Source organism: Rhinolophus sinicus, chromosome 16, assembly GCF_057876585.1.
Source record: "Rhinolophus sinicus isolate RSI-liver-muscle chromosome 16, RSI-T2T, whole genome shotgun sequence".
NCBI lineage: Eukaryota > Metazoa > Chordata > Mammalia > Chiroptera > Rhinolophidae > Rhinolophus > Rhinolophus sinicus.
Genome location: NC_142516.1, coordinates 166,145,803 through 166,166,149, shown reverse-complemented (window position 1 = coordinate 166,166,149; position 20,347 = coordinate 166,145,803). Strand labels below are relative to the sequence as shown.

The 20,347-nt window shown below is 39.8% G+C and overlaps 1 protein-coding gene across 21 annotated transcripts in view; it reads left to right on the top strand.

The window, feature by feature from the left end:
- Nucleotides 1-20,347, top strand: part of LMO7 (LIM domain 7) — a 191,293-nt gene that overhangs the window by 83,507 nt on the left and 87,439 nt on the right. For 15 of the 21 annotated variants that reach the window (XM_088792916.1, XM_088792918.1, XM_088792917.1 and 12 more), the window contains exon 5: nt 10,200-10,306. In XM_088792916.1, coding sequence (XP_088649042.1) covers nt 10,200-10,306 — 107 coding nt within the window. Of the gene's footprint in view, nt 1-9,575; nt 9,697-9,774; nt 9,930-10,199; nt 10,307-20,347 lie in introns of those variants that run through there. The other 6 variants (XM_074329394.2, XM_074329384.2, XM_088792922.1 and 3 more) reach the window with 2 other exon arrangements.

Genomic DNA, 20,347 nt, shown 5'->3' with positions numbered 1-20,347 from the left:
TAAATCAATAATGACCCATCAGGTGCCAATAATTATTGTATCATGAAGAATATAATATCCCTTATCAGTTACCAATAATTACACTGCAAAAATAAAGCAAATGGGTAGGGAATGATTAAGCGCATGTATGAGAAGTATTTCCGAGAAGGTGCTCAGGGACATCTGATTTCTAGAGTTGACATTTGATCAGGGTTGTGAATGAAGCGAGGGAGTGGGAAAGTACGGGGATGGGTGGGAGTTTTCCAGTTAGAAGGAAAAGAGGGGGTCAAGGCAGGATCAGGCTGGGCCAGCAAGGACGACTGTGGGTCTGCAACTGAGTGAGACAACGAGGTAGGCCAGCAGCGTTTTCAAAGGCTTCCTGGACTTTGGTGAGTAGATCTCATTTTACTCTAAAATGTGGTGAGAAGCCACTGGGGGCTTCTGAGAGCAATTTAGTTTGTTGGTAGAGATCACTGCTTGCCTGTGGTGAAGGATGCACATGTTTGTGACTATATTAAAAATCATTGAGTCGTACACTTTAAATGGCTGAATTGTATGGTGTATAAATTATATCTAAAAATAAACTGAAAAAAATATCACCGGTTGGTGTGTGAAGGATAGAATGAAGGAAATCGAGAAGAGAAGCAGGAAAGCCAGGTTAAAGAACAGTTTCAGTAGTTGTGATAGTTAATTTTGTGTATCAACTTGACTGGGCCATGGATGTCCATTTTGTGGAACATTACTCTTGGTGTGTCTGTGAGGGTGTTTTTGGAAGACATTAACATTTGAATTGGTAGACTGAGTAAAGCAGATTTCCCTCCCTTATATGGGTGGGCCTTATCTAATCAGTTGCAGGTCTGGCTACAACAAAAATGCTGACCCTCCTGTGAGAAAGAGGAAACGAGTCCTGCTTTAGTGAATGAGTTGGGACATTGGTCTTCCTGCCTTCATACTTGAACTAAAACGTCAGCCTCTCCTTGGTCTCCAGCCTGCTGCCTTTTGAACTGAAACTTACATCATTCCCTTGACGCTCCTGGTTCTCAGGCCTCTGGATGTAGACTAGAACTACACCGTCAGCTCTCCTGGGTGTCTGGCTTGTAGATGGGCTGTCATGGGACTTCGGATCCTCCATAATCTCATAGACTTTGGAATAACATTTTACAATTACAGTGAGGGAATCTTTGGAATTTGTGACATAGAGAAGACTAAAAAGTGAGCTAGCTTCATAAAGCAGGAAGTCCCTGGGCCTGGAAAAGCCTTAACAAGATCTGGTGATTGAGACACATAACCTATAAGAGTGATTCTATGGAAGAGGGCGAGTGGGAACAGCTGCACCGAAGGAACTCCAGTTCTCAGGGAGCGCTCAAGTTTGCTATGGAGTTCATTAAACAGGCTTTATTGCTTCATAACATGTGCCTGTTGGTGTCATTATGACACATTTCTTTAAGCAATTACTTATCTGTTTGGAGCATAGAACATGAATAATTTGAGGACAGAACTTTTTTTTCTTTTACTCTACCATTTTGTGTCACCCCCCACCCCCACCCCCATCCCCGACCCTCCACCTCTGGCAACCATCAATCTATTATCAGACAGAACTTCTTAAGCATTTATTTCAGCATTTTTTTTTTTAAAGAGCAGGTAAGTTTTAGAATTCATTTTTGGTGTTAAGTTTATTTTGTATAATATGCAAGACTGTACACAGTTTTATGCTGCAGTCTGACGAAGCCTGTTACTGCTTCTGTGTAGTTGTGACCCGAGCTAGCAAAGCATTTCAGTAACTATCCTTCTACTAGAGCACTCCGCCCTCATTCCATGACCTGCTGCTACCCTAACTTGCCATCTCGCAGTTCTGCCTCTTGGTCTGGTGTTTGTTCCTGCTCTGCCAACAGTGCTGGAGACGAATCAAATCACCAAGCTTCTGGCATAATTATCATGTATAGTCTCCTGGGCCCTCAGTGTCACTTGGCAATTCCTAGCTGGTTCCTGTTCCTATTCTCACATGTGACAAAACTTGACAAATGCTCTCCTTGTCCTCAGTCCCTTTGCTGTTAGCCAGCAAATGACTGAGGCTTTTTCTTTGTAGAGAAATAAGGACCCAAATAAAACTTAAAAAACAAACAAACAGGAAACAAATTAGCTGCTTATTTTTATCACAAATAACTATTGAATTTGGATCTCGGAGTGTTTACCTATATATGATAGTCATAAAATGTAGGTGTTTCTTCGCAGTTTACATTTATTAGCTAAGTCCTAAAATAGAGGATGAATTTTCCAAAATAATAAAACAAGTTGTCAACCGACCAAAATTGTGACTTAACTGCTTTCTTCATGGAAACTGTATAATTACAATGCAAATTTGGGTATATTGTCATTACTCGGCTGCTTGGGAGTTGCTTTAAGATAATTTGAGTGGTCACAAGTAGTGTGCTCACAATTAGTGTATCATCAGAATGGAATTCAAGTACTCTTGGTGATGGCCTAATGGTGAGCTCTGTAATCCCTAGGGGATTCGTGTTCATACTAAGGAGAAACACTGCTCTCAGTCATATTTGGAAATATTTTTCTTGTATTGTTCTTTGTCAGAAAACTTATGTCTACAAAGACTCAAATCCCCTGGAGGACCTTCTTAGAAGGTAGATTCTGACCCCGCATGTCTGGGTGGGGCCTGAGAGTCTGCACCTCTCACAGCGCCCAGGTGATGTCCCGGCTGCTGGTGCGAGGACCACACATGGAGCAGCAAGAGGCTAGTGCAGCTGTTCCCCAGTCGGACTCTGCAGCAACCTCGCTTTCGTGGAGACTCCGTGTGCTCCCTCAAGTGATGCAGATGTGGCTGACTGGGGACAGTTATTCTCAAACATGGACTTAGTTCAGTTTCTTGTCCTGAAACAGTGGTGACAACCCCTTGATTGCTGGCATATACTTGCTAACTTTTTGGCACTGTCAGTTCCAAAGGGAGAGGAGGTAGGGGCTTTGGTGCCCTATCATAAACGGGATGAGAATGAGGTCACCAGCTCTCTTGGGTAAACTGATCTGAACCATCGCGTGCTCAGGTTCAGAGGAAGTCGATAATGCGCTCTCTTTTTGAATTGAAACATCTTTCTTAGGGTAGGCATAGAACATAGACCCACAGTGGGAATAACAGGCCAAAGTGAGCACAGGACGAGCATTTGGGTCTTGGATGGAGATCACATCCAGGTGATGTCGTTCTGGGAGCTTCAGGTGTCACCTGCATGGCCATCAGGTCACAGCCCTGATCATGGCTTCACCGCTTTTCAGAATTAGTTAGGATTTTGATCTTAAAGACCCCATTTTTATGACAGCTCTTGACCTCTACACTCAGGAAATATTTGCATAAGTGGGTCTAACTGGTTGGATCTTATGAGTAGACAGCTCCCCATTTGTTGTCATAGTAAGGTTTCTTGATACAAAGTATTCCTGCTACACGTTGGAAGTCATCACACTTGAAATTTTATCAGGTAGGATACTTTACAAAGCATACACTTTGATGAGGAGTTAGTCTTTTGTGTAACAAAATTATTCAATATGGAAGAGAAAAAAATAGAGCATAATGCTATTTATGTAAATTAGACTACACAAATAAATTGACACTTTAAAGGACATTTACTTTTTTAAGCGCAATAGAGAAGGCACCGTTTAAAAAATAACTTATGGGGGTGAAATTTACATAACATAACATTAGCCATTTTAAGGTGAACAATTCAGTGGCATTTAATACATTCACAATGTTTAACCTCCAAACATTTCTATCACTCCCAAGTAAAACCTCTTCTCTATTAAGTGGTTTCTCCCCATTTTATCCTTCACCCCCAACCTTGGCAACCACCAATCTGCATGCTGTCTTTATGGATTTATGTATCCTGGATGTCTCATATAAACGGAGTGTGTGACCTTTTATTTATTATAATGTTTTAGAGGTTCATCCATGCCATAGCATGTATCATCACTACATTCCTTTTTATGGCTGAATAGTATTTCATTGTATGGATATATCACAGCTTGTTTATCCATTTATCTGTTAATGGACATCTTAGTTGTTTCCACCTTTTGACTGTTGTGAATAGTGTAATCAATATGCGTGTACGGGCAGACCTCAGAGATATCATGGGTTTGGTTCCAGACCCCCTCAATAAAGCGAGTATCAAAAGAAAGTGAGTCGTGATCTTTTTGCTGGTGGAGGGTCTTGCCTTTAATTTGTAAAGACTGCAACATCCATGAAGTACAGTAAAGCTTAGAGCAATAAAACAAGTATGCTTGGGCGGCATGTACTTGTTTGAACATCTCTTTTTGATTCTACAGGGTATACACTTAGGGAGCAGACATCTTTTAATAAAGAGTAGTGGGGTATAGGATGAGGAAGAAAACAGTAAAAAAACAAAAACGAAAACGAGAGAGCCTTTATATTGCTTGATAAGGTCTTATATGATTAATTCAACTCTGGGGCCCTGACACTCTCCCTAACTACTTCCATTCCTGATAAAACAGCAAGGAAACCTGCATGGGTGACATGGGAATATGTTACTGCATAAATGCTTTTGGAAGGAAAATGGGATGAAAGGCTTTGATAGGGCAAGTGTTACCAAAGACCTATGTTACCTCTGAGTCTAGTGTTAGAATATTCGTTTTGGCCTCATGTTCTCCTTATCATAACTCTCTTTTCGGGATTTATAATAGAGATAGAGAAAAGTTAAGACTCCATAGAAATGCATAATTGTGTTCATGTTTAAAACTGGAAAATGCTGGGAGGAATTGGAACATGGTCCTACATTTGGGGCCAGGAGAACAAGAGTGAGAACTGCTCTCCCCACCTCGCTTCCTGCCAGAAACGGAGCATCCTAACATCGGAGGGTTGGGAGATGGTTGCTTTGGGGAAAGTGAAGGAAAACTTGAGTAGGAAACAAGACTATTAGGGTAGCATTGAGATGGAAAGCTTTTGGATTTGGGGTGATCCTTGCCTTATAGTAAATGGCTAGTCTTCAGTGTCACTTATTTACTCTTTAGCCCCCTGGAGTAAAAAAACTAAGATTTCTCCATTAGATTGTTAGATTCTTTTGGCAGTTTTCATCTTTGCCATGTTGGAGCTCTTTGCAGCATCACACTCTCCCATCTTGAGACTCTCTCTTCCCTTGTTTTCCATAATGCTATTCCCTTCTGCTTTTCCTCTGATTTCTCTGGTTGCTAAATTTTTGTTTTTTCTTTCTTGTCTCCCCCCCCCCCCCTTTTTTTTTTTAATAACTGCCTCTTAAATATTGGTGTCTGATTGTGAATCTTTCTCTATCTTTGCTTTTCCTAAGATGGCTCATCCACATCCTTAATTTCAACTACTGCCAACATGTGCTTGATTTCCCAAACCATTTTAAGATCAGATCCTATTAATGGGCTCTTTACCCAATTTGCCATTAGCTGGACATCTTGATGTGGATATCTGAAACTCAGTGTCTCTCAAACAGTTTATTTTTCTACTCCAAATGAATGATTAATCTGTATTCTTTATTATGTAAGCATTGTAGCCAACCTCTACAGTGGTCCCAACAATTCTCACATGATATCTATCCCTTTGTTACCTATAAATTGTACTTAATAAACTAGGTGATCTGAAAAGATTTCCAAGGGAAGTGCTGCCTGGCTTCCTCTTGCTGATTACAGTAAAACGTGCGAGAGTGAAGGATACAATGATAAACATGAGAGGCACAAGAATTGTTTTGAAAATTATCAGAATCCTTGGTCAGTAAATGATGCTAGAACTGAGGAATGGCCTTCAGGCAAAGATCAAATTCAGAGCAATGGCAGGAAAACAAGGTTTAAAGATGAAGCTGAGGGTGTGGTGGTAGAATTCTTTTGAGATCTTAGAAAGATCCAAAGTGGTGCCTTGGAGATTTGTCTAGTCAATCATTTGGGCTTCCAAGAAGCTTAAGGGTGACGCCCCTCAGTCATCTCTGAAGACCAAGATAGAGAATGGCTTCTTTTGAAGGGATTTGTGGGGGTGGCTTTTCTGTGTATGTGTCTGATGGAATGAAGTCCATAAGGTTCAAAGAAGACTTGGCGTATTTTTGAGAAAATTGTATTTGCAGAAACATTGTAAACTTAGCCTGAAAGGGACAGAGGATTACTAAATGAAGAGACCTTTAGTTCTCCAAACTTCTATGAGGAAGAAACAGATGGGGAAAAGATAACACTGCTGCAAATGTAGGCTACTTTTAAAGGAAATGGAAAAATGATTTTTAAGGTGAACCAAGGGTCCGGAGGGTGAAGCAAAAAACCATAAAGAAGTATTCCCTGGCCTGGAATCCTAGTAAATGGCCTGCCAATGTATGCCTTGCAGGATTCAGAATTTGCAGACCAGTGACTCCTGTGTGGTGTTCATTTCTCCACACTTTGAACTGGAGTGTCTCTAATGGCCACCCTTCACCTGTCCCACTATTGTATGTTGGGTGTGGTGAGGGCAGGTAACTAGTCTTTTTAGTTCACTGGCTTTCAAGTTGAGAGGAACTGTGCTCTAGGGCTATACTTAAGGAACTTACCTGAGGCACCTCATGCACACCTGGATCTGCTTTAGATGGTGAGATTCCAGACTGGGAGCTCACCTTTTAAAGGAATGTGAGTTTTCCATGTCTTGGGAAGGGTTAGTGTATTTTACATGTGGGAAGGACATGAATCATTGGGGCCAGAATAATGAACTGTGGTCTCCAGTCCCCAAGATGGTCCCCGATAATTCTTACCTCCTGCTATTTATGTTCTTGTGTAGTCCTCCTTAGACTGAATAGGGCTAACCTATGCAACCAACAGGATACTGAGGAAATGATGGTGTGACTTGAAAAGCTAGGTCATCGAACAGTGCAGCTTCCATCTTGCTTTCTCTTGGATCATCCTCCCTGTCAAGCAGCCCTATGGAGCTGTCCATTTTGTAAAGAACTGAAGCTTTCTACCAATCACCAGCCCTGGTTTAACAGCCATCTGAGTGAGTCATCTTAGAAGCTGCTCCTTCAGATCCCTGGAGAACCTTCAGCTGACTGCAGCCCCACCTGACATTTCTTCAGCAACCTGAGAGACCCCCAAGCCAGAACCATCCCATTTAGGCCACTCCTAAATTCCTGACCTTCAGAAGCTCTATGAAATCATAAGTGTCTGTTGTGTTAAGCTGCTAAGTTCTGGGATGATTTGCTACGCAGCAGTAGATGACCAGTAGCGGTACTACAGTGGGCTAATGTAAATCTGGAAATGTTTGTAAGTTTTTGTGGCTTCCTCATCTTGCCTCAATTGTTAGCAAGTGCTGTTGTTCATGACTCATTAATCTCTCTCTAATTTATCCTTTTCCCCTCCACCCCCACCTCTTATGACTACCCTCATAATTGATTCAAGGACAAGGGGCGGAGAGGGGGTTGGAGAGAATTTTTGTGTTTCTATAGGTCTGTTTTTATTCGTAGTCATGGAACAACTTACGCCTGAAAGGAACTATTGCAGATCTCCAGGGATCATCTTTGGGGTTTATTTTTGAGAAGCCACTCTTGGTCCTCCAGGTGTATGAATTGCAGATGTTTACAGCAGGCTTTTGACATAAAGTGTTTTATGTAAGTTGGGCTATGAAATATTTGGGCGAAGGGCTGGGCTAGGAAAGGCTAGGCTTCCCTGACCATGAAGAGAGAGGTATGTGCCCTTGGTAATGGGTTACAGATCCACAAACTAATCACAGATGAGGAAAATGGGGCCAGAAAGGTTAACTAATGTTTCCAAAGCCACACAGTTGATTAGTGGTAGAGCTAACTTGCAGTCCTGGCTACCTGTCCAATGAGATAAGATTTGTTTCAGGGTTGTCTTTTGTTTTTACTTTTGTTTATCTTTGCTGGTAGTTTCAAGTGAAAATGATTCCATTAACAGAACTAAATGCTTCCCTTTTAATATGTTGAGCTGGGTGTGGCTTCTTGATGATGTTTCACCAAACATGACAATTTTATAATTTTGTATCTCCCTTTAGGCAATTCTTTGCCTATGTGCTTTGAAATCGCATAATAGATTATTATACCAATGGGCTCCAGTCCAGTAAGCATGATTTAGGTTACAACTCTGATCTTAGTACCACTTGTTCCTGCTGCATAGGTCAAGTGTGTCTTTATGAAGTTTGTTTTAAACTTGAGCATCATCAAACTGTTGAAAAGATTCAGCTTTTTAATATAAAGCTTTCTTTATGAATAGAATTTATCCATATCGTATTTTTTTCTTTGTCCCTAGTGAAGTGTAGTCACTTCACTGTAAGTGGTTCTTTCTAAATACTATGGATGGGTTTTGAGGCATGTGTGATTTTATTTATCTATCCTTATCAATCTGTACATATTTGTCAACTGAATGAAGGCTATTAGGTTTTCATAAAATATGTGAAGAATTATTTTGGCTGTCAGTTCAATGGGTTTACTTTTAGTTTAACTTTGTTTTAATGTTTTATAACATTTTAAACATTCAGAACCAAATTGAATTTGTAGGAAGAATTTCTTATGGATTATTTTCCCTTTTTGGATATGAGATGTACATCTTGTAGGATTTGGGGCACTGGTATATCAAACCCTTTACTCTTGTCTACTTGTCCAAGGCTACTGTTAGAACTATTCATTTGAATCATTTGGTAATTACAGATAATGTAGTTTTTAGAAATTATATGAGCTTGCCAACAAAATGATCACTTTTGTTCCCCCTGGAATTTGCCAATACATTATTTCCCTTTTTTCCACGTAAAGTCAGGTTAAACACAGGTTAAACTGAGCTGTTCAACTTTTGACTTGTAAGTTCCTTTCATCTTTGTCCTCTTATTTAAAATGAATCATGGATTTCAGCTTTCAGCCAGGTAATTCACGCCGCCTTTTCCTGGTAGTATGCTAGAATAACCTCCCACCTCAACAAAACTTGTTTTTTAACGTACTTGAGTTTCCTAGCAATCAGTGTTTCTTTTTCTATCACCATACTTTTGTTTGCCCTTTCCCTAAATCTGGCCTGAAGAATTCAAGCTGTTGAATTTAGCCTCTTCGTCTTTCTCTCTTTATCATTCTCTCCTACTTGGCTGTACCATTCTGCCTTTTCTTCCCGTAGGGATGAGCCTGTCAACGTGGGAAAAGAGTAATTTCTTTCTCCAAGTGGTGGGTTGCCTTCTGGTCCCTCACAACCAGCTATTAGGGAAGGAGATGAGGTTTCAGGGAGACGCTGAGGCTCCCACCACAGATGGGGTGTTGCCAGCGTATGTAAGTGGACAGACGTGTGTTGGCATGTGAGGAGGCCATTCTCTTGCCTGAAAAACCCTAACACAGTGAAGATCAAGAGACCACGTGGGATCATCACAAGCTCAACCCCTGAAAGGGTTTTCTTTAAGAGGAGTAAAGGTGGAAGTTCAAGCTAATTCTGCTCACCAAATATGTGTCTCTGAAATGTACCTGACTGTAAAATAGAATATATTGTAGGCAGTGACTGGGTCACAGTTCACATGGTCGAAAAGCACTGGTTTGTGAATGGGTGATTTTGGTTTTGAAATCAGATATGAGGACAACCTAGATTTTCATTTTCTGGAGGCAGTTCCTGAGGCAGGTGCAGGGCGTGAGCCATGTACCACACCTAAACTATGTGATTTAGCCAATGAACACGAGGCTTTCCCTGGGTCCTATAGTATGGTTTCCCTGTCTGTCAAGAGCCGGCTCGGCAACCAAACCCAGATTCCAGGTGTGGTATTCCGCAGTCTTTCTGTAATTTGTAATCATAGAAACAGAATGTTCCTCCTCTTATTTCCTCCCTGCCAACAGTTTCTGGGTGGGTGAATGTCAGCTGGAGTTATTTTTAAAGAGGAGAGGTGAAGCTTGTCGTGCAAAGCTGGGAAGAGGGCGTTTGTTTGCAGAGCAGAGCTGACATCAAAGTGTAGATTACTGCTCAGTGGCTAGGCACTTGTCCTATAACAGGTAATGTTTAACCTGTCAGTCACAAAGATCACAGAAACGGAGTATGCCCGGGCTTAAGCTAGCACTACCGTTTATGCTCTGGAAGACTGAAAGGCTATACATGCCCATGTATTTTTTCTAATACATGTATTCATCAGTTTTGCTGCCTCCTGTTTTTTGTGTGTTTTGCTGGCTGTAATTGGACTTTGAAGCTTGGAAATTATATCATAAAATTTTGTAACCTTTGAGAGAGAGCTCGGCTAAGCAGTCACTTTCCACTTCTTTTCACAGGATAATATAAACGTTTTTTTGAAAGCTTGTGAACAGATTGGATTGAAAGAAGCCCAGCTTTTCCATCCTGGAGATCTACAGGATTTATCTAATCGGGTCACTGTCAAGTAAGTTTCACTGGCTTGTTATATATGTTTTAAACCTAGGGCTTGTAGCTTAAGTGAAAAGAATAACTGAGCGTTCCTGATGACTGAAAAACATCTCTGTCTTCCTCAGTTCTCATTCCCAAGCAGACTGCTTAAAAAAATAGCTCAGGGACTGTGACTGTGAAGCTGTAATCGATAACATGTCCCCGTCTTATTTTCAATCTCTATCCTAACTAAAATGGTAGATTATATTTTAATGCTTGTACAACAAAGTAGTGTTTGGTTGCTAATGGTGAGGATACTCATCACGTTTATAAAGCTCATTTAGAAGTTATATTAGAGTTTACAGAGTAAGAGGAGTTATTTAAAAATAGTTTTTATATTTGGAATTAAGACCTACTTGCTAACATTAAAGTGAGAGCAGGACAGTAATTAGAGGCTTTCTCATTATTTGGAAGGCAGCAGTGCCTAGGACCAAGCTATAAAGCTAATGATCTTGTCAGTTGTGGCTGATTTTTAAAAATGAATTGGTTTTCACTATTTTGGATATGAGATGTGCATCTTGTAGGATTTGGGGTACTGGTATATCAGACCATTTACTCTTGTCTACTTGTCCAAGGCTACTATTGCAACTGTTTAGATGAGAAAGTCTAAATGGGGGATGCACAGGTGTTGCTCTTAGATTTTAGATGGAAAATGGTGTTCATGTATGACTGACTGACTGTACGGTTTCAAGAAATCTAATTTTAAGGTCTTGTGAGATTCCACTCCCCCACCCCCTGGAAATCTAATTTGTTTTCAGTGAATCAGGATTAACTGCTGTTACTAGATAAATGTGGCAGGAAAATGATTTAATTTCGTAATAATGACTGCCTCCTTATGTCGTGGCTCTTAAACCTAATTAGCATTTTGCATGGAAAAAGTAGAATCAAGTGTTTATAGAAATAACAGAAATGGAAAAATTAGTTTCTGTGAATTCAGGCGAAGATTTAGTTTATATGGTTAATATCCCTGTTGTAATAGCTTCAATAGTTATTTAAAAATTGACTGCTGAATCTTAAATATGGCCATTTTTTCCCCCAAGGAGAAAATAACACTGTATATACATATATTTTATAGTACACATTGTCTGTCAGTAGTATAACCCCAAGTCCCAGGTAAGAGTAATCTTTTAAAAGCCTAACAATACATATTTTTAAATGAACGAGCCATTTTGAACCTCTGTGCTTCAGTTCTGTTGAATCAGACTTTCTAAACGACAGAGCAGTGATATGTGCAGCATCAGGACGTGTCTGTCGGCATTTCTGCTTAATCGGAATAATGGAGCGATCCTAAGTTTCAGCCCCAAATGTCATGTTTACTTCGGCAGTATGCGAGGTCATCTCTAGTTTCTCTGAAAAATAACTATGGAAAAACCTGTTTTATTTTTTTTTTCCCTAATCGGCATTCTCTCCTGAGACCTATCTGATGGGCAAAGACATTTTTGACTTGGAAAGTCTTTTTCTTAAGTTGTTGCTGTCTATGAAGAATAGACGTCCTTCCCCCTTAAAATCATACTGTTTTGAAACTCTATAGCTGATGTTTGAGGAGTCTGCGGACTAGGCAAAACATGTTTGTTGGCTCCTAGTTCCAGCGGTGCTCTGAGCAAAGCTTGCCTGGAGCCTGTTTCGTGGAATGCTGGGTCTAAAGTGTTTAGGAAAACCCAAATCTGGACTCAGCTATCAGTGAAGTCACAGACAAACTGAAACCGGGAGGTCACGTAGTTACAGCTGTAGTAGGAAGTATGCAGAACAACTTGTTTCAGTTGAAACCACAAGATCATAAAAGTAAGGAGTGCCTAAGCAGTCTGAGTGCGATCTCCTGAGTGAGAACCTTGATTCTGTTTGAGACCATTTCCTCTGATAATTCCATCTTGTTGGACTGAAGAGCACAGGGTCCACCCTGAGTCAATTGCAGCGGAATTGAAGGGTTTTGAGCCATGAGGATGGGGTTTTAAAAATGTTGGCCACAGCTCTTGTGCTCTGAGATAGTATTCTTATGAAAAGGAATCAGGTCTAAAGGAAAGCAAATGACTACTTACTAAGTAGTAATTAATGCATGTCATTTTCTTTTTTGTTCTTATATAATGTGGAGACTCCTGTAGGTTAAATCCTGTCCTGTCCTTATTGTAGATTCAATGAGTTGGTGTTGGTTAGACTGATGGCTCTCAACCGGGGTCAGTTTTGTCCCCAATGGGACCCTTGGCGATACCTGGAGATACTTTTGGTTGACATAGCTGGGGTGGGTGTGCTACTGGCATTTAGTGTGTCAAGAATGCTGCTAAATACTCTTTAATGAGCAGGACAGTCCCCATCAAAAAGAATTTTCTGATCCCAAATATCCATAGTGCTAAGGTTGAGAAAACCTAACTTAGAATTCCTTACTTATTTCTAGTCTTCCAGCAAGATAATCATGTGAAACGAAGAATACTGACTGACAGATTTTAACGTTCTGCTAAAATCTAGTTTTTTACTTGTTAACACATAATTTAAATATTTCTGTGTTAGTATATTTGTCCATTTAAAAGGGAAGGCTTACTATAATTCGCGTGTGCAGTTATGTGTGAGTATTTTGAACTTATTTTGCTCATCTGTGTACGTTACAATTAGCAAAGAATGTGACAAACTATTTGGTTACGTTAAATGCTTTATCAAAACTTAGCTTCTAAGACTGCCTCAATTCATAGACCTGTTGTTGATCTTGCTGCAAGTGCAGTCTAAGATTCATGTTTGCTTGTCATACTGAGAGCAAATAAGAAGGGGCAGTTTATACCTTCCTTGTTGGCAAATATTAGGTATTTTTTGTTAGTGGACAGCAGTGATAAAAGCGTAGATGGCATATGGAACCTAGGATTGTGGTGTGTCGTGAGAATGAGTGGCGGGAGCAGAAGCAATCAAATTAAGGAACCTTTGCTATTGAATAATGTCAATAATCTAGACCCTAACTACAATACAAAACCTTATTTTCCAACAACTTGAGATATTTGATTTGAAATAATAATTTTTTACTAGTCAAACAGAACTAGGGGACTGTATATTTCTGAAATTATACATATTAATAAGTGGTCTAATTTTCTGACTGAATTATTTTACTTCTTGCAGGATGTAGTTTGAATTTTTCCAAGCATGTTTGAATTACTCCATTTATTCTTGGACAGCATATCTTCAAAAGTCAATTGATACTTTTAATTTTGATATTCCTGACTTTAATGGATAGGATCCATCTTTGGTACTTTTCTTCCCCAAAGTCTAAATAATCAAATTTGTGACTCAGCCTCCACGAATGATAGATTGAAGTTGAGCTTATCCTAGGTGTTACATCACTGAGATATTTCCATCCAGATATTAATGGAGGCCATGAAATTTAGCTTCTGTACCAATGAATAACTGCATTATTATTAGTAACCATATTAAATATTCACACCGAACTCAGAAACACTACCCAATCCACAGAGAAGAGGTGGTGTGACTCCCACAGGTCTCTGTTTGCCCCCTTTCTATTAAAGGCCATGTGAGAGCAAGCCTGGTGCCCACAATGCTGTGCCACAGCCCACTGGCGAGCTCCTACAGCAAATGTCACGGTCTTTGTGGTGGCTTCTCGTCACTAAGAGGCACAAAGCAATTGCTTGTTGTAGGAAGCAACTCAACAGAGTAGCCCAGAGGTCCTGTATTGGAGGAATGGAAGTTGGCAGAAAGGTAGGGTTGAACATTACAGGTTTTAATATTATATGTCCAGCTACTTGGCTCTGAAACTGAGCCCTGCATCTAAACTACTGCTCTAACCAATTAGATACTGAAAATTTTTAAGCTGAGAATTTGAACAGATTATAAATGATTTTTTTCCTTTCTACATGTTTTTTCTTTCTACCCACTTATCATTCAAATCTAGTTTTTAGCACTTCCTTAGATACAGTCTGTTCAAAATACAGTTACAGGATGGCAATGCTTTTGACTACAGTATTTCAGTCATGCAAAGAAAATTTATTTTCTAGTACAGACTTACTCTTTCATTATGTAGGGTACTAATATTTTAGGTTTAAGATGTAAGTTTAACTGCTGATATTGACTTTTTTAAAAAAAGACCTATTTATCAAGTGGAGGGTACAGAAATGAAGAACCTTTTTTACACATGCTAGTTGCCAAAGGAACAGTAGTTGGAGGCAACGTTAGTGTTAACATATTTCTCTTGTGAAAATAAAGAAGGTTCAGGATGGTATTTTAAGGATTTAACTGTTCTCTACAGCTTCCAAAAGGGCGTTTGGTTTTGCAGAAATACTGTAAAACCATTTCTTAGGAACCAGGTTCTCAGATGGCATTCTTTTAACAGTTCACCAATTGGATTTGACATGTGAATGTGTGTATGTATATTTATTTAAGATTTTTATTCATGTAAGTAAAAGTGTACCTACTTTTAATTATGTAATTTCTGCCTTTTTCTAACTTACTTAAACCTGGTTTTACTTTTTTTTTCCCCATAGCTTTCAAATGAATTTCTCAACAGCTTAATGTTCTTTTAAAAAAGGAAAAAGGCAAACTTAATGATATCCAAACTTGGATCTGTAATTTGAGCATGGTGACTTCCACCTGTCAATTCGTGTTACTATTTTAGAATGTTCCCTTCCTACCAAGTAATTGGAAGAGAATAAAACAGAAAGGAAGTTTGCTGCACCACACATGTCTCTATCCCATTCAGTTATTCTCTGACATTAGGTAGCTACTGAAAGGTGGACATTAACTCTTTGGGTTGCCAAAGGCTCTGTTGAAGGCCAGCAGTGAAAATGTACGGCCGTATTTTCAAATGTTCTCTAATTGCAAAATTAGAGTATCTAAGAGTCTGCTTAGCTGCAGAGAAAGGTGGTGGGATGTGAGGCAGGTTTGAGGCTGGGACAGTCTATAGAATAACTACAGTTTTATCTGGTATTTGTCCCTCTCCACTGCTAGTTCTTAATTAATTTCTTGGGTAGATAAACAAGTTTCTAGCCGCCAGATCTGCTTCTTCAGCTCTCCACTCCCTCAAATCAAAAAAGCCATGGGGCCTGCTTCTGTCTTGCCTTGCTGTGTCAAACTCCATGTTATGGACTTTTCTAGCCAGGGTCTTTATCTTCACAAGTAACATGACCAATATTCATGGTTCCAAAGAGTCTCACTACGTAGCTCATCTGATAGTAGTTGTTATAGGTCAATTCGTGGGAGGATGATTAGAATATGCTTCCCTTGACCAGATAGCACTTGTTTTATAATAAGGATCTTCAAAGGGTTAAACCAAAGAAATAGGTATTTTTTTTTGTTGAAAAGCTTTCTCTTTCAAGTTCTTATCTGTAGGGCTGACTGTGTTGTATTAATCATACTTTAAAAATTACATATTCTATAATGTCTGTAGTTCAATCAGTCATTTTTGAAAATGAGAGCATCACCAGTCACGAGAGATGTTAAGCATTGTTTTTTTTTTTTTTTGAGTTTCATGCTATATTCTGGTATGATTTAACTGATTACTTGTGTGATGTGTGTGTGCTTACATCCATTTCCAGAGCTACAGAGTAGAAAATGGCACTTAATCCAGTAAGGAGAAATTTGGGTTTCAGAGAAGTCATTCACTTGTTTGTCATACCACAAACATTGATTCTGCATCTTCTCTGTGGCATATGCTTATATACACATAAATAAGGTAGAGTCCTGCCCTTAGTGGAGTTCACATTATAATTGAGGAAATGTCCCCTTGAGCTTGCAGTTAGAATACATTGTGTTAAGATAAATGCACAGGTTCTTGGGAAATATAGAGTTGAACAGTTATTTCAACTTTTTAATCAGGGAACACTCCAATTGGAAGTGACATCGGTTTTTCATCTGGGCTTTCAAAGCACTTATTTTCATCTACATCTAATTTTTTCCTAGATTTGAAACTATTTGAGGAGAAGGACAATACATCATTCCCTTCCTCTCCTTAGTTCCTGACATCTCATGTTAAATGTTCATTTGAAAATTAGATTTGAATTACAAAGATTTCCTGGAAATTTTAAAACCTGGCTTTAAACATGAGAACTGATTATTCTTTCAGATTTTCCTCTTTTTATTTTTACCTTTCAAAATTGCAAAGCAGATCTGGAAAGCAGTAATTGAACTTTTGGTTTCAATTGCCCTTTACCTATTATTCCAGAACAATGATAGGCATATTACAACATAATCTAAAATTTATACAATTTAAAAGAATGTGTGTTTTCTCTCAATGTGTGAGTAATAAACTAAAATTGGAACTTTGGACCATGTGTCTCTCAAAGTCATTGGTGGACAATTTCATCCTTATGCTGGTGTGCAAATGATAACTAATAATGTTTAATTGACATTTGAGGGGTGTTCCACACTTATATGAAGTTTTAGAAACTAATGTTTTCATATCACTATTACCAATCACTTTTCATTTATCATCGTGGGCCAGGGAGCTGTGTCCTACACAACTAGACAGAAACAGCGGCTTGAGCCAGAGGGGGAGGGGTGGGAAGTGGGCGGAAGAAGGGGAAAAAATACCGAAGCCACCCTTGCAAATTACCTTTGACTTTGGCATGCTGAAAATCATTTGAAGAATATGAGCACACAGAAGCTTGGAGATTTCTTAACCGTTCATTTGAACAGTTTCTGCTATACCCCTGTGTGAGTTTCTCAGTCACTTTCCCCCAGGATGCAACAAGAAGTTCAGTCCACGGGCATCAACTATCATGAACAGATAAGCTTGGATGAGAGCAGGGATTTAGGTGGGACTAATCCTGTCCCATTAAGTCACTTGGTGGCCACATTACCTTAGGTTACTTTTGGTTCCTGTGATCACTTTGCTTCGCAGTGAACCAAAGAGATGTAATTGCTGCTCTCTTGGAGTTTAGCAAATAATAAAGCCCATCTGGAGGAATAACCCTAGCTATTCATATACAAGGATGTTGTAATGATTACATGAAGTCGGGTATGTAAAGTGTATAGTGCTGAGTCTACAGTAGTGCTCAGTAAGTGCTGTTGGATTATAATTGTGGTCATTTCATAATTCAGCTTTCTCTTCTCGACCCTGTGAAGATCTGCCCCTTAGAAGTACACGGAGGAAAATAACCTGGCCTCTGGCAACTTAAATTATGATCATTAGCCATAGGCTTCTTTTTTATGACAATTTAGGCCATCTAAACTTATCTTCTTGTAATTGGGAGCAGATATTAAAACATGTACATTTTTCTGACATTTATGTTTTGTCAGCCTTTTACAATTTATCTATTTTGTTAACCTAGCAAAGTGGGAAACCAGAGAGGAGACATTTACAATATTTGCTCTTGCCCCTGTATATGTAGGACCAATACAATTTTATTGTTTTTTTTGAGACTTCAATTTGTTGTGTATTTTGTGCAATATTGTAAATATTTTAATTTGATTTGGATCTGTTTCTTTAAGTTGTTTATTTTCACATTTTAAAAGCAAGCAAACCAAAAAAAGATCAATCAAACACAAAACCAAAACCAAAACCACTTTCATGAAACCACAACTGATTACAACACCAACCTAAATTTAAAACTTCACTTTGTTTTTTTGGTGTGTTTTTGTTATCCCACTTTTCTTTGTTTCTGTGAGAAGTCTATCATTTTGGTCATGAGGAAGCCATATATATCCTTTTGCTAGGCAAGATCAGACACTGTTCTCTGAAAGGCTTTTGCAGGGTTTATGAATTATTCCTTTTGGAATAGGCATTCATAATCTTGACTTTACTGAACTCAAATGCACATTGCAGCCATGTCTCGCACCGGGCAGAAGACTTAACTGCTCCTTTTGGGTGTCCCCCATCTGTTTTGTCCATCAAAAGGCTTCTATACCAATGGCATACAAAGTCTTTCAAATAATATATCAACATTTCTGGTTTTCACCCTGGGCACTAAAAAATTATAAATAGCAATAGGCACTGTTAGGTCAAAAGGCTTGCTTGTTATTTAGTTCCAACTGGATTTGTGAACAATGAAAAAAAGTCAAACCAGGAAGTATACTTATGTTAATGTACTCTGACATAAGCTTATAACTTGATTTTTCTCTTTCAAAAAGTAGAGTCTATCAAATGTGAAATAGAATATGTATAAAAGCTTATTCACCATTTATTGATTATTTTTAAGAGTTTAGGTTAATGTAGTCACTCTATTTTGAGGGTAATTGCCCTGGTATAATTTCTATCATCTTGAGCAGCTATTCCAGATGGAATTGGCTGCTAATCGACTTGGCCTCCATTTCTCAGAGACATAAACCTTTCTGAGTATTTCTACTGAACTGGGAGGCAGGGTGATGTGTCATCTTTATTTTTTTCCTTTGGAAAAGTTTAGTACCATTGCTTTAAACACCACTGACCAAATATGCGCAGTAAACCCATGAAAACATGTTTCAAAAATGTTAGTGCAAAATCATTAATTTTAGGAACACATAAAAAAGTAAACTTAACATATAAGTAAGCCATATTACTGTTATTCTTAAATGTAAATGATAGTGTAATAAAATTCCATTAAAAAAAGGAGTCGATTAAAAACATGCTTTGAACACACTTCAGGTAAGCCATTTTTTTTTTAAGTTAAAAAAAAATATTTGGGGATCTGGTCAGCTGGGAGAAGCAGCTGCTTTAAATTAAGCTCTGTTTGCATTAACCCACTATTATTTTAACAAGCGTTTGTTCTGTGCTTTGAGCAATTTGGAGTAGTGTGGGGACAGAGTCCCAGAGAGCAGTTTCCAGGCTCTCGGCCTCATGTGGAAAGGTGCTAGCTCGGTTATTAGAAGGCCATCAGCTGTTATCAGATGGCCATCCACTGTGATCAGATGGCCATCCACTGTGGCTGGGTGGCCATCAGCTGTTACCCTTTAGCCATTAGCAACTAATATAAGTGTTGTGGCTACACTGGCAAGGAGGTTGGTTGGTTGGTTGGTTGGTTGGTTGGTTGGTTGGTTGGTTGGCAGGCAGGCAGGCAGGCAGGCAGGCAGAGAAGCGGAAGGCAGATTGCAGGTTGTATGGCTCCTGCTTCCTGTGTCTCCAACCTAGCCACCAGTGAGAATATAATGGTGTAACTCCCCTATCTGTGGCTCTGTGGGTGTTCCTTTCTGGCCTCACCATATCCTGTGTTCTTGTGCGGGGAGCAGGAGCTGAGTTGCTGCATGACACATGGCGCAGCAAGCAGGGTATGGTGCTGGCCAAAGCTCTCCAAAGGACATTGGAACAGTTTGTGTTTATGAACACTCAGTCTCAGGAAGCCTGTGAGGAGTGTGCCGGGAGCAGGAGAAGATGTGATGGCTCTCTGACCAGCACAGAAAAAGCTGTGCAGCTGCCGTAGAGCTGGACATCTGTGGAGGGGTGGGAAGACGTGGACTGTTCTCTGACCAGCATAAGCTGGAGAAAGCCAAGGTCCTTGTGGCTGTGTGGGCTGAGAAGTGCTTGCTGAGTCAGCCCGGATGCGGGACTTGTAGTCCCAGGAAGAAATGCTTGCTGAGTCCTTGGTGGAGGATGTGGGTGAGTTCAAGGTCGTCCCTCACCCCCAGGTTGGGGAGGACTTGGAGCCCTCGCCCTGTGGAGAGGGCACACATTGTAAGATCAACGCACAGCCCTGGCGAATGACTGTGGACTATGGGGACTTGAATAAGGTGATGCCACCTGTGCATGCTGCAGTGCCTGCCATCCCTGATTTGATGGACCACTTGACGGTTTGCTTGGGAATGTATCACCATGTAGTGGAACTAGCGGAACTCCCGGCCACCCGCGAGACTGTGGTGCAGGAAGACCCTTTGTTGGGGTATAGGCGGATATTTACTTCCTGTGTGTTCTCAACTGGTCGCCTTGGAGAATATGTAAGCACCTTGCCTGTGAGCCATATTGTTCTAGCACTGTACCCTGAGCAACCCTGGCTGTGCCCAGAGGGTAGGTGGACATCGAGGGACACCCCCTGGGACCTTACTTGAATTGGACTGAAGCTTTTTCTCGTGAGCTGGGTTCCTGACACAGGACCTCTCATGGAAGACACTTGTCATGTAGATT